The 13,940-nt window shown below is 57.1% G+C and overlaps 1 protein-coding gene across 2 annotated transcripts; it reads right to left on the bottom strand.

Moving 5' to 3' along the window:
* Positions 1–2,462: 2,462 nt before the first annotated feature.
* On the bottom strand, positions 2,463–11,156 carry Znf629 (zinc finger protein 629). 2 transcript variants are annotated; one of them, XM_042666862.1, is made up of 3 exons: positions 10,957–11,156; positions 8,264–8,370; positions 2,463–8,099 (listed from the first exon to the last, which is right to left on the bottom strand). In XM_042666862.1, exons 2-3 carry the CDS (start codon positions 8,334–8,336, stop codon positions 5,635–5,637), a joined length of 2,538 nt encoding a protein of 845 aa, XP_042522796.1. In that variant the 5' UTR covers positions 8,337–8,370; positions 10,957–11,156; the 3' UTR covers positions 2,463–5,634. The 2 variants fall into 2 exon arrangements, with proteins under 2 accessions (XP_042522796.1, XP_042522797.1); XM_042666863.1 differs by lacking the exon at positions 10,957–11,156 and having other exon boundaries at positions 2,463–8,118; positions 8,264–8,355.
* Positions 11,157–13,940: the final 2,784 nt, after the last annotated feature.

Genomic DNA, 13,940 nt, shown 5'->3' with positions numbered 1-13,940 from the left:
CCGGGACCCGCAGCGAGCGGGGCTGGTGTGGGGGCCGGGCCCGTGCTCACGGCCTTGGTGGCGGCCATCGCACCTTCGCAGGGCAACGTAGGTTTGGCCGTGATGCTTTCGTGCGCACTCGCTGCTTTGTCGGCTGTGGAAGTCCGCCAGGCTCCCGGAGTTTCGGCGGGGCCGCAGCCACTGATCCCGATGGGACTGGAGACGGAGATGCGGGCTGCGGTGGCTTCCGGCGCGGAGGTGGCGGCGGCCGGGACGCTCGTGGAAGCCCGGGCCGCGGTGGGGGATGACATGGGGCCCCTGAGCCAATGTCCGCGGCTGGAGCGTCCGGAGCGCCGCGCCGGCCAGGGCTGGGAAAACGCAGGGCGTTGCATCACAGAGACGTGGGCACCTGCACCCTGCAGAGGATCGGTGTCCGGGACTGGCGCGGGAACGGGCCGGGCGCAACCAGCCCCCTTTCCTGTAGCTCTGAACTAATGCAAGTAGTAGCTGCACATCGGGTGCCCCCAAAATCTGTGCGTCTCCACATCCAATACTAAGATAGGTATCAACCCTTCTCAAGGTCAAGCCCAAGGGAATGGGGGGAAATTCCCAGAATCTCAGTGTCTGATGCCACAACAGCAGAAACAATAAGTTTCCGTTAAGGTGAGCCTCCAGGCGCTGGAGGGACTACCTTTGATGGTTGTCAGGAGGTTTGACCTCTTAGTAGCCCTAGTGATCTCAGTGGTGTCCCGGGGTCACAAGGATAAGGAGGCCAGAACTCTTCTTGAGGGAACAGATGGCATCCCTGATTTGGATGTGCCTAGTGCCTATCCCGGCCAGAAATTGACCAGTAGAGCATTTGACTGGGATCACTTCCAAAACTTCCACTGGGTCCCGTGGTGCTACACTAATCTGGTTTTTCTTGTGTTCATTGCCTTCTGCTGGTCCTATTCCCCCACCCCTTAACTAGATCTCTCCTTTCTACCTTCCTCTATTCCTATACCCCTATTCCTCCAGCCCAGTCTAGGAAGCCACCACTGTTTACAGGTAGGAAGGAACATGGCATTCTCAATCCTTCAGTAACACCCTTTCCCTAAGCTCCTCAAAACAAGATGCCCACTCTCTGTCCTCTGCTCCCTCCCCGATTTCTTTAATCTCCTCTAAGCTCACACCTGACTGTGTGCCCCATTTATCCCGGCCTCACTTCTGACCTTTCCACAGGACTGTGTCTCCTGAGACAACCCCACAAATACACACTTGAGTCACTTCCTCCTGAGTTATACCTGGCCCTCTGCTGTGGCAACATCATCACTGGGTCCACAACCTCTTCTGCTAAGACTGAAAACCAATCCCTGTGCTCTGGTGCCTGCAGTCTCCCTGGAGTTCCCTCTCTTTCCTGAGGAAGACTCCAGCTCTGTTGTAGCTCAGTGTCCTCAAAGGTGGAGTCCTAGGAGTGTGGAGAAGGCTTCATTACTCATCTTTCCATAAGAAGCAGGTCCCTCCTCTCGCCTGCTGCACCTTCCCACCTCCCTTTCTAGGTGGGGAAAGAAAAAGGAGACAGCCTGCAATGGGATCAAGGTCAGAGAGGCTCAGAACACACTTTCCTGCTTAGAGAGAGTCCCCAAGAGAGAGGTAGAGCCAAGTGATAGGCTAGAGCCAGGCAGCCACTCGGGGGCCACAGTCAGGCTCGGGAGACAGCTCTGAAGGAGGCTTGGCATTGAAGACTGCTTGGAGCAGCCCCAAATAGTCCAGACAATGTGGAGCCCAGGCTAGGCCCAGGCAGGCCCAGCCCTGAGGAAGAAAGGTTTGTCTGGTGCAATACCTGTTTGCAGAATGCCTAGCTGGTCTGGCTTTCCTCACTGGCTTGCTTGTATCTTGGGCAAGTGGCAGCCCTTCCCCAAACTCAGCCTCTCCACAGGATCTATGGACAGGGAAAGGACAAGACAAGTCTCAGTCCAGGGAAGGAGCTGAGTCTGGACCCAGGACACCAGAAGAGGTGGCACCAAGGGGGTGGGGGTGGGGTGGCGAGCCAGCGAGGCCACCCTGGGCCAAACAGCTGGGCCTGAGTTGCCAGAAATTTGTTCCCATACACTAGTGTTGGAACTAGGTACCAGTGAGAGTGGTTCCATTCTGTCACCAGGTCATGAGATTTCTCTGTCCTGCAAGGGGGGGTTGTGTGTGTGTGTGTGTGTGTGTGTGTGTGTGTGTAGGTCTGAGACTGGAACTAGAACTCAGTACCTGTCACTTTTGCTCATTGCCAAGTGCTCTACCAATTGAGTCACTCCTCCAACCCCAAAAATGTGGATTTTGGTAAACTCTATAAAGCTACCGAACTTGCACAAGCACTGGACAGGGACCCTAGAGGCCACAGGTTAAAGGGTGGGCCTGGAACTGCATCTAGCTTAGTGGTCACTCATGAACTGGCCCTGGGAGGGCAAACTGGGCTTGTTAGAGGCTGGACGGAGAAGACAAAGAACACCTGGGAAATCTTATTCCCTTTATTCTCTTCAACTAATCAACATGACCACCGGTGACACGACACTTATCGACACATAACACTCAAAAGTGGGGCCTCTCCACTTCCCTGGGGGACAAGTCAGGTGAGCAGGGGTTCCCTTGTTATAAGAGCCAAGGAGTCTGGGAACTGCTCACCTCAGGGGGAGTGCCACGGGAACCCCCATCTCACGGTTATGATGGTTTCAAGTTTCCCCCATTCAGGATTCACACCCAGTTCCCATCTGACCTCCTCATCCACAGCAGCTTCAAGTTGCACCCTAAGCTGAGATCACTTTGTCCTTCCTTCCCTCTGTTTTCACCAATGGCTCTGCTACTGGCTGTGGGGATCCTCCCGCCCCTACCCCTACCCCCCCCCCCAGCACTTGGGGCCCAGCCCAGAGGTAGGGAAGAGGGTTTGACTACATTCATCACACCTTGCAGACTCAGTTCTCTTGGTTCTGTGCCTGAATTGGTCGGACGGACAGATGCTGGGCACCACAACCTCCTCAGTGCGGATCCTCCTAACATACAGCTGGCTCTGGGAAGGAGGCGGCCAAGAGGGCAGGCTTCACTCAGGGTCCCCCATTCTGTTTCCTAGTAGGAAGCCCCAGATCCCACCAGCCTTGTCTACATGGTTCATTTGGCACCGGGGTCGACCTTCAGCTGTCACCTGTCCCCACAACATGCGAGCATCCTACTAAGTACGCTACACTCTAGTTCTCAACAGGCTACACTGATCACCTTCCCCCAGACTGGCCTCTGAACCCCAAAAGCTGTTCCCCAGCACGCTTTTGGGAACAGATTCTCAGACTTCTATCTGAGGGAATCTGCTTCTAGCTTTAAATTTGTCTCTACAACTTGACTTCTGTTACCATCTTAGAGGGCTTATAGGCTTAGACTCAGAGGACTTTCTCCTCTTTGTCTTAGGGACTGTCCCCCATTTGTTGACCTTTGTCAATCTGGAGACCCGCAGGCAGGGCTCCCTCCCGCGGTGGTGGGCTTTTACCTGGCACTTGGGTAAGCGGGGGCTTTTTGTGACTGCGATCAAGGCTCCCCTCTCCCCACAGCCATAGAAAGCTGCCTCACCTCCCCAGCAGGCTGGGTGGGGAGGGGGTGGTTCTCCCACAATGTTCTAGATTCGATCCTTTGGGGGGCAGGATAGATGAAAGGAAGGATTTTTCACCTTTAGAACCTTTACGTAATGGAATTAGAGGTTTCTCCTCCACAACGTTGCAGGAATGTTAGGGCATCCCTTTTCTGGGTACCCATCTCCTGAAGGGCCCCTCACCTGGCATCTTGATCCTATTATTCCAGGACAGTGTGTCACTGGTGTCAACACGGAGTCAGGGAGCAGCACTTCCTCTCTGCCCCATCTTTAAGGAACTCCAGGGCTGGGGGTGGGATGGGCTTCTTGCTGCAGATGTTTCTTGCCAAAAATTTCCCCCATTCCACCTGGTGATCATCTCTCCTTGGTCATAAGCTCCAGTCACGTGAGCAGGCTTGGCTGAATTTCTGAAGTGTGTCACACTGAGTGGTGTGAAGAGAGATGAGCCTGGCAGGACCGTGTGTCTCCTCATCCATTTCCCTCTGAAGGTTTCAGGCTAAGAGAGGAGCTAAGGGGATGGAATTTGTCCCTTCCCAAGGCCAAGATGGAGCTGGGTCATTCCCGTCTCCGACAGGCTCAAGTACTGGATGGGAAAGGTGGCTAGGCTTCCGTTGGACTCTTGAGGGACTCTGGTCCAGTCGGAGAGTTGGCTCATCCTTGCCACATGAAAGGCTGAGGTGGGAAATCAGGTTGCTGGTCAATCAAAACTTTCTGTTCTGCCATCTTGTTGGCCACAGGGAAGTCAGGGAGGACAAGCCTGCAACAAGCCTTGAGTCTCTGAAGGAATTTATTCTTTGGAGGTCGACTAGCAGCGATTCTCCCTCTCTACTGAGGACAGCACTTGGAGGAAATTTGCTGCCACTGAAGCAAGTATGGTGGCAGTTAGATTGCAGGGAGGAAAAATAAAACAAAACCAAAAAAAACCCCAAAACCAAAAACCTGATCGTGAGACCTGAGATTGTGAGGGAGGCCCCCTCCATGGTGGAGGCCTCTCAGAGTAGACATTTCCAGCTGTGCTGGGAAAAAGGTGAGTCCACCCAGCTCGTGAGAGTCTGGGGCGGGATCTGCTTGCACTTGAAGTTTAACAAGCTCCCAAGGAAGGGAAGAAACTGGCCTGGAGTTCGCTGGGTTCCAACTGAACCGTTTCTCCACCTTGCTCTGTGTCCCTCCAAACACTAACGGAAATTCCTCCTATTTTTATTTTTATTTATTTTTGGTGGTGGTGGTTTTCCACTATTCCTACACTGTTTCTTTTTACTGCATTCCAAACTTCAGCCCTTAAAAAGGCTTGAGATCATTGCCTGCCTTCCCCATTTTTTTGGCTCTTGTGGATTCCCAGATTCCATGGGTCTCTTCCCCACACACAGTTCACCTAAGATTAACCTCTTGTATCCCAAAGAACCCCCCAGTGTAACGGGATGAATTAGCCCTTTCCTGGTCGCTGTGGTTTAGCTCCTCTGTGGGCTTGAAAGCTCCTCATTTGTCATCTTCCAGTTCCACCCATTCCTACCCTATCCCCCAGCTGAGCTTTGTCTTCAGTATAAGTGTCCAAGGTGGCTGGGAGAAGTGGACCAGGTGTAGGGAGGGCGTAACCCTATGCATTCTGGGAGTTACCCTCTCAAGTCAATGCCACGCTGTACCACCCCGGCCCTACAGGATCTGGATACGGTTTTATGGGGTTCGTCTAGAGACATATTAGGACCTCTTCCTACAATTAATAGGGCTTTTGTCCACTATGGTTTATAGGGTTTTTCTGCTACAGACTTAAAGGACTTTATTTTCCTACATAGGTATAGGGTTTCTAACCCAACAGTTTTTCTCTACTGCCTTACAAGTGATTCCCACGGACAATTTTATAAGGATTTCTCATCACTGGTGTAAAAGCACTATTTTCCCCAGGGTGCTTTCCGTCCCGCTTCTCTACAAGAAGATCGGGTTGTCCTCCTTCCCCCGACTTGTTATTTGTGTGTGGGGTGTGGTGTGTGGGGTGGGGAGAGTGCGGGAAATCCAGCGTTCCTCTCTCTAGAGAGAGGCCCCTGGTCTCTAAATCCATCTCACAGGGAGACACCCGGGTGACAGCTCCCGTGGAGGAGGAGGGCGGCCACTTCTGTGAAGCCGTCTCCACACTCCGGGCACAAATAGGGCTTCTCTTCCAAGGGGGCTTTGGGGCTCTCCCCTTCCCCGTGGCTGCTGCTCGGGGCGGGGGCGGGGGCCCCTCCCTCCGCTGCCTGGCTTGTGGATAGGCTGGCTGGCTCGGGCAGGGGGTCCTCGGACCTGGGGGGCTTTTCTTGGGTGTGGGTTTCCTGGTGGCGGAGGAGGGCCAGGCGATCGAGGAAGGAGGCCCCGCAGTCGGAGCAGCTGTAGGGTCGGGCCCCGAGAGGGCTCCTGAGGTGCTCCAGGAGGACGGAGGAGCTCTTCCCCACCTCGGGGTTCTTCTGGGACTTCCGGCCCGCGTGGACTTTCTGGTGCTGGAGCAGCTCTGAGCTGAGGCCAAAGCTCTTTTTGCACTCAGGGCATTTAAAGGGCTTTCTGCCGAGGAAGGGGCTGGGCCCGGACCCTTCCCCGGGGCCGGTCCTCCCCACGCCGCCGCCGTGCGTGAGCTGGTGTTGGAGGAACACCGCGCGATCCGGGAAGCTTTCGCCACAGTGGGAACAGATGTAGGATTTGGAGGCCAGCAGCCCCCCCAGCCTGTGGCCCAGGCCTTCCTGAGCCTCGGACGCTTTCAAGGGCGGTCCCGGGGGGTCCGCTCTGCCCTCTGCCGCCCCGGGGTGGGAGTTGCCTCCGAAAGGGAGCCTCGGGGGGCGGAGCTGGGGGGGCTTGGGGGCGGGGGGCGCGGGGAGGCCGTCGGCGTTCTTGTAGGGGTTCTCGCCGATGTGGATCCGCTGGTGCTGCATGAAGATGCCCTCGTCGTTGAAGCCCTTGCCACACACCAGACACTTGTGCGGCTTGGCTCCGGGCGGCGGGGTGAGCAGGGCGGGGTCCCCGAGGCCCAGCAGGGCGTCGCCCTGGGCTCTCCGCGCGGGGGCCTTGCCCCGCTCGTGGATCACCCGGTGCTGCTCGAGCTCGTGGGCCTCCAGGAAGGCCTTGCCGCAGTCGGAGCACACGAAGAGGTTCTCGTCCATGTGCGTGCGCACGTGCGTGATGAGGTTGGAGCTCTGGCTGAAGCTCTTGCCGCACTCGGGGCACTTGTAGGGCTTCTCGCCGGTGTGCGTGCGCCGGTGCTGGATGAGGTGCGAGCTGCGGATGAAGCTCTTGCCGCAGTCGGAGCACTTGTAGGGCTTCTCGCCGGTGTGGATGCGCTGGTGGCGGATGAGCGTGGAGCTCATGATGAAGCTCTTGCCGCAGTCGGCGCAGATGTAGGGCCGCTCGCCGCGGTGGATGCGCTGGTGGTTGATGAGGTTGGAGCTGACGCTGAAGCTCTTGCCGCACTCGGGGCACTTGTAGGGCCGCTCGCCCGTGTGCGTGCGCTGGTGGCGCAGCAGCGTGGCGCTCAGCGTGAAGGTCTTGCCGCACACGGGGCACTTGAAGGGGTCCTCGCGCAGGTGCGTGCGCTGGTGCTTGATGAGCGTGGAGCTGTGGCCGAAGCTCTTGCCGCACTCGAGGCACTCGTAGGGCTTCTCGCCGGTGTGCGTGCGCTGGTGCTGCGTGAGCTCCGAGCTCTGGATGAAGCTCTTGCCGCACTCGGTGCAGCGGTACGGCTTCTCGCCGGCGTGGATCTTCTGGTGCTTGAGCAGGTTGTGGTTCTGGCCGAAGCGTTTGCCGCACTCGGGGCACTTGTAGGGCTTCTCGCCGGTGTGCGTGGCCTGGTGCTGGATGAGGTCGGAGCTGCGGTAGAAGGCGCGCCGGCACTCGCCGCACTTGTAGGGCTTCTCGCCCGTGTGCGAGCGCTGGTGCTTGATGAGGTTGGTGCTCTGCGTGAACGCCTTCTCGCACTCGGTGCACTTGTAGGGCTTCTCGCCCGTGTGCGTGCGCTGGTGCTGCACCAGGTTCGAGCTCCAGCTGAAGCACTTGCCGCAGTCGGGGCACTTGTAGGGCTTCTCGCCCGTGTGCGTGCGCTGGTGCTGCACCAGGTGCGAGCTCTGCGTGAAGCTCTTGCCGCACTCGGAGCACGTGTTGGGCCTCTCGCCCGTGTGGATGCGCTGGTGGCGCAGCAGCTTGGACCACTGGCTGAAGCTCTTCCCGCACTCGTTACAGATGTACGGCTTCTCCGCCCCAGCCGGCCGGCCCTGCACCAGCTCCCGCAGACTGGGCTCGCTGGCGGGGACCACTGGGGGGCTGTTCCACGTGGTGAGAGTCCCCCACTGCCAACTGGCCTCGCAGGCCTTGGTCCACTCAGATGGGGGAGGCACTGCCTCCGGGGCTGGGGGGTCGCCAGGGGTCTGGTGGTCTAAGGGGGTGGGGGAGTCCCGGGGGGCTGGTGGGTCCTTGGGTTCTGGACTCTGAGCTGGATTTCCCAGGATGATCTCCTCCCCAGCACTTCCCCGCCGAGGGCTGTCCTCTTCATTCCCACTCTCGGCACCTACAGACAGAAAGGGAGTCTCCAGCCCCCGGCTTCTTTCAGAACCCGGGCTCTGGCCTCTCTTCCCTCCCCTGCCATTTTTTTCCCCCAGAGTCTGGGCCCCTCCCTGAACGGGGATCGGTCGGTGTCTCTCAGGACTAGCAGTCCCTGCTCTTGGCCCTCACCTCTGTGAGCCTCATCTGGACTCTCTTCAGGAGCCTCCAGATCCGGGCCCCACAGCACTGTCTCGGGCTCCATCCCACAGCTCAGGACTGCCAAGGCTTCAGGGACCCTAGGGGAAGAGAGAGGTGGGCACAGGGTGGGAGATGATTCTATTTATTCCTCTGAGCCTCACCTTATCCTTTATGCCTTCTTCGACAAACCAGAAAAATGAGCGAAGCCAGAGGTCGGTGGCTCACACCTGTAATCCTGGCTACTCAAGAGGCTGAGATCTGAGGATGGAGGTACCAAGCCAGCCAGGGCAGAAAAGTCTGTGAATCTCTTATCTCCAGGTAACCAGTAAAAAAACAGAAGTAGTGTCGTAGCTCAAGTGATAAGAGTACTACCTTTGAGTGGAAAAACTGAGAGCCCAAAATCCTCAGCTCAAGCCCAAGAGAGAGAGGGGAGAGGAGAGGGGGGAGGGAGAGGAGCACTGGATTTTCACTGTGACCTCTTTCACCCTGTAGGCCTGATTGCTTCTCCAGATCTTAAGATCACAACGAAGCAAGTCAGTGAATTTAAGAGTGCAATTAAAAACTCATCAGTCATAACCCTTTGAACCCGGACTGGGGGCTTAGAGAAAATCTAGCACTTACAATGAAGAGAGGTTCTCACCCCATACCTCCAATGCCCAGAGGCTGAGAAACCTGTTATTTTGCGAATTAGAGGAAGCTCATTAAGGCACCAATTTTCCTCCTTAATAGGGCTGCTAATTGAGACCAATAAACTTTCCCCTTACAAGCCCCAGAGAGAACTGAGGCTGAAACTAAAGGGTTAAAGAAACTATCCTCTCCCACCTCCCCACCCCCAATTTCCCAGAGGGGACAGGAGTGCATCAAAATGACTGGGCCTGGGCATTCACCCATTATCTAAGTGCAGAAAGAGTCAGGCTAGAGGTTGGGGCAGGGAGGTTTAACATGAGGGGCCTCTTCAGGAGCCTCTGGGGAGGGAAGCAGAAAGGAAGGAGAGGTGGACAATTGTGGAGGACACTTGCAGGGCACAGGGCGCCTGCTGACAAGCCCCCATTTCTCTCACCCAGTCTTCCCAGGAGCAACCCCGTGAGGAGACTCAGGACCCAGGCTGTCCATTGTACAGATTAGTAAACGGAAGGACTTCTCCAAGGTTCCAGGCTGGGAGGCCGCAGTGCTAGGACCACAAATGCAGGGCTCTGTATGGCTTAGTCTGCCCCCATCTCTGAGAACAGGAGGTGACCTTGGGAGTCATGTGAGACTCAGACTCATAGGGCTGCTGGCAGGAGCCAGAGAATGGGGACGAGCAAAACTCTGGCCCTGAGAATGGGTTGGAGAAATTCCTGGGAGGAGAGTTCCCTTGGCTAGAAAAGGAGGAGCTGGACTCAGAGACAAAGGCCTGATAATCTGTGTCTGTGATAATGGAGATCAGACTGAAGCCATTGAAGCCACCATTACCAACACCCTGGGAACCTTCATTCCTCTCTCTCTCTCTCTTTCCATTTTAATGCCTAGGACAGCACCGAACACATCATAAATGCTCAGTAAACATTTGCACGAGATGAAATGAATGAGCTCCATGCACCCTTACTCCTGGAAAGCCTGCTGTTGGGTTCAGTGCCTTTAAGGAATAATTGCCAAAGGACTGTCAGCAAAGGAACCCAAGTTCGCAGTGACCAGCCCACTCCCTGGGGAAAACACAGCCAGCTGTCACTGCCTGAAAGCCGTGAGAAGATTCCAGGATGAGAGACCCAGGCCAAATAGCAGAGTGCCTGGAGGAAGACTTCTCCCAACACTTAGACCCTCGAGGGATGCCTCAGGAGTGACCTACATCCACCACGTGGGCAGGGAAGGGCAGGGCAGGGGGCACCTAGGTGGACGGATGGGCAGCGCGGGCACAGACAGACAATGGTGCAAAGGAGGACCCAAGGAGGCAGGTGGAGGGGCCGGCGGGCCCCTGCCGAGGAGCAGCAGGAGAGACAGCAGTTAGCTCTGAGGAAGTCAATCCATTTCTTCATAGGGGTAGCAGCTTGACCTCGGAGACGCCTCCCCTCCCCGACCTGCCAGGGACTTTGGGGAGGTGGAGGCAGGACGCTCTGAGGAGGCCGGGAAGGGTGGACGGGACGGGCGAGGGCTCCCGCGGGCTCCACTGCCGGATCCACAACTCGTTGGTCCCGAGTGGGAAGGCGAAGGGTTAATGGCCAGGCCACATGGACCAGGCAGGTGGGAAGGGGGGTGCGGGCGGGCCGGAGGACGTCGCGGCGGCCCCGCGGCGGGGAGAGGAGCGGGAGCGGCCCAGGGTGACCCGGGCGGGCGGCGGCCGGCCCGCGGGCCCCCTTCCCGCAGCGCCCCGCAGCCGGCTGGACCCCGACGCGCGAGTCGGCCGGGCGAGGAGCGCGCTCGCGGCCCGCGGGTGCGGACCCCGGGCCTCCCGCCGGGCTCGGCGCCCCGAGCCCCGGTTCCCGGCCGGCCGCCCGCCGCCCCGCGGCTCTTCCCGGAACGCCCCTCCCCCACGGACCCCCGCTCCCAGAATCCTCCGCCGGCCCGGGGCCCCCACCCTGCCCGGCGGCGGGCGGCGGGGGAGCGGGGGGCGCCCCCTCCCGCCCATTGTTCCCCGCGGCCGCCCCGGGCCCTCGGGGCCAGCCCCCCCCCCCCCCGCCTTCCCCCCGACCCAGGCGTCCCCAACTCACGGCTCTGGGGTCTGGGAACCAGCCCGAGGGCGGATCGGGCCCCGGGGGACTTAACCCCCGAGCGCCCTGTCCCGGCGGGGAGGGCGACCGGACGCCCCGAGCGCTGGGGTCCGGCGCGCGGGGTGATTCCAGGCTGAGGACCCGGGGACCAGTTCAGGGTGACTGGGACGGAGCAGGAAGTGACCCCAGCTTCCCGGGCCCCTCTAGCCTGAAGTCAGAGCATCAGCTCTATGGGATTTAACCCTTTGCTGCCCGCAGCCTGGGAAAAAAAAAAAGAGTGGGCCGGAGGAGCGCGGGGGGCGGCGACGGCGCCCCCCGACCCGACCCCGCGGGAAGGGCTCCCGGCACCCACAGGCCAGCGAGGGTCTCCGGGGCGGGGGCCGCTGGCCATCCTGCAGGGGTTCCCCGCTGGCCCCGATGGGTCGCAGATCCGCTGGCTGCCGGTGGTCCCCCCGGGGCGGGCCTTTGTCCCCACTCACCCTGCCGTGGGGCGGGGACGCCCGAGTGCTGGGGTCCCGCCCGGGCGGGCGCCGCGGACCCCGGGGTAACTCGCTGCAGTCTAGAAAGGACTGAAATAAGTCATGGCAAAATGATTGCCAGCAAGGATCTGCCCCTCTTCCTCATCAGATGCCCTTAGAAGAGGAAACTGAGGCCCAGGGTGGCAGCAAAGAAACCAGTGGGGGAGGGTTTCTCTGATAAAGGAGGGTGTGCGTGGGGCCCGCAGCTGGTGGGGGAGGAACCTCCAGAAACTCAGGAACAAGGCCAGGGTTAGGCAGTCCTGAACCCCATTTCCTCTTTCCCACAATCCCAGGAGGCAGGATTGTCCATCATGCCCATTTATAGATGAGGAAATCAAGGCATGAGAAATGAGGACACAGGCTTAAGACCACGCTTAAGGGATGAGGAGCCCTCAGAAATGAACAACAACAACAAAATTGAGCTTTCCAACCTCCAGAAGTCTGACAAGGAGCTGGGCACCGGCGGCTCACACATCTAACCCTAGCTTCACAGGAGGCTGAACTCTAGGGATCAAGGTTCAAAGCTAAGCACAGACAGGAAAGTCCTTGAAACTCTTATCTCCAAGTCATTAGCCACCAGTGGAGTTGTAGCTCAAGTGATAGAGTACCTGTCTTTAGCAAAAGAAAACTAAGGGACTATATGCCCAGGCCCTGAATTCAAGCCCCAGTTGACACAAGTTTGATAGGAAGCCAGAAGTTGGGGTACAAGCCTGTAATCCCAGCATTTGGGAGGCAGAGGCAAGAGGATGGAGACAAGCCAGCTTGGGCATAAAAAGACCCTGTCTGAAGATAAGAAGTGTGATTGTGTGTATGTTGGATGTGTGGCAGACACAAAGGAATTACAAAATGTGGAAAAAGTTTCCCCAACAAGGAAAGGGAGAAGGGGTGGTACAAACCAGAGAAACCTAGGGCTGGGAGAAGGCGGAAAGCCGCACCCTGGAGGCTCACAGAAGAGGGTAATTAGGCCTACACAGTTTTTGTTTGTTTGCTTGCTGTTTAAACTGAATTAATTGCGGCACTTACACATCAGTACATAAAAGCCAGGCACAATGGTGCACCTGCACCTTGCCCCAGCTTGAGGCAAAAGATCACCTGAGCCCAGGAATTCAAGGCTACTCTGGGAAGCAGAGTAAGATCCTATCTCCAAGAAAAGTTTCTTCACATAAAAATAAGGATTGTCCTGCTTCTTGGGAAACTCCAAAGCTGTGATGACATGACTACATAACCCAAATAGTTATTCAGTGTGTGTGTGTGTGTGTGTGAGAGTGTGTGTATGTGTGCATTCGTGCATGCATGTGTACACATGCAGCAGCAGTCCTGGGGCTTGAACTCAGAGTCTGGACACTGTCCCTTAGCTTTTTCACTCAAGGCTGGTGCTCTACCATTTCAGCCACAGTTCCACTTCCAGCTCTTTGTGGTTAATCGAAGATAAGCATCTCAAGGACTTTCTTGCCTGGGCTGGCTTTGAATCATAATCCTTAAATCTCAGTCTCCTTACAGGCATGAGCTACCAGTTCTGGTTTAAGATCATGAGATCTGGAGGTCTTGGATATTCTGACTGCAAATCTGGGGCTTTTTTGCTTTTTTTTTTTTTTTTTGGGGGGGGGAGCTTGAACTCGGCCTGGGTGCTGTCCCTCCACTCTTCAGCTCAACGATAGCGTTCTACCACTTGAGCCACGATGTGACTTCCAGTTTTCTGAGTGGTTTATTGGAGATAAGAGTCCCCTAGCTGAGAGGCTGGGAAGGTGGCTCAGTGGTAGAGCGCTTGCCTTGCTATGCCTAAAGCCCTGGGTTCGATTCCTCAGCACCACATAAGAAAAAAGCCGGAAGTGGCGCTGTGGTTCAAGTGGTAGAGCGCTAGCCTTGAGCTGAAGAGCTGAGGGACAGCGCCCAGGCCCAGAGTTCAGGCCCCATGACCAGACCCAAAAAAAAAAAAGTCTCCTAGCTGAGTGCCGGTGGCTTATGCCTATAATCCTAGCTACTCAGGAGGCTCAGATCTGAGGATCCAGGTTCAAAGCCAGCTTGGGCAGGAAACTCTGTAAGACTCTTATCTCCAATAAGCCACCAGAAAACTGGAAGTGGCACTGTAGCTCAAGTGGTAGAGTGCTAGCCTTGAGCTGAAGAGCTGAGGGACAGTGCTCAGGACCAGAGTTCAAGCCCTACGACCAACAACAAAAAAAAGAGTCTCATGGACTTTTCTCCCTGGGCTGGCTTAGAACCCTGATTGTCAGATCTCAGCCTCCTGAGTAGCTAGGATTACAGGTGGGAGCCACCTGTGAATGGCTTTACTTTTCTCAAGTAAAAGAAGTGTATCTGGGCTGGGAAGGTGGCTCAGTGGTAGAGTACTTGCCTTGCATGCATGAGGCCCTGGGTTCGATTCCTCAGCACCACATAAACAAAAAAAGCCGGAAGTGACACTGTGGCTCAAGTGGTAGAGCACTTGTCTTGAGCTGAAGAGCTCTGGGA

Source organism: Dipodomys spectabilis, unplaced genomic scaffold, assembly GCF_019054845.1.
Source record: "Dipodomys spectabilis isolate Male_0828 unplaced genomic scaffold, ASM1905484v1 ptg000366l, whole genome shotgun sequence".
Taxonomy (NCBI): Eukaryota; Metazoa; Chordata; class Mammalia; order Rodentia; family Heteromyidae; genus Dipodomys; species Dipodomys spectabilis.
This window is presented reverse-complemented; position numbering and strand designations above follow the sequence as displayed.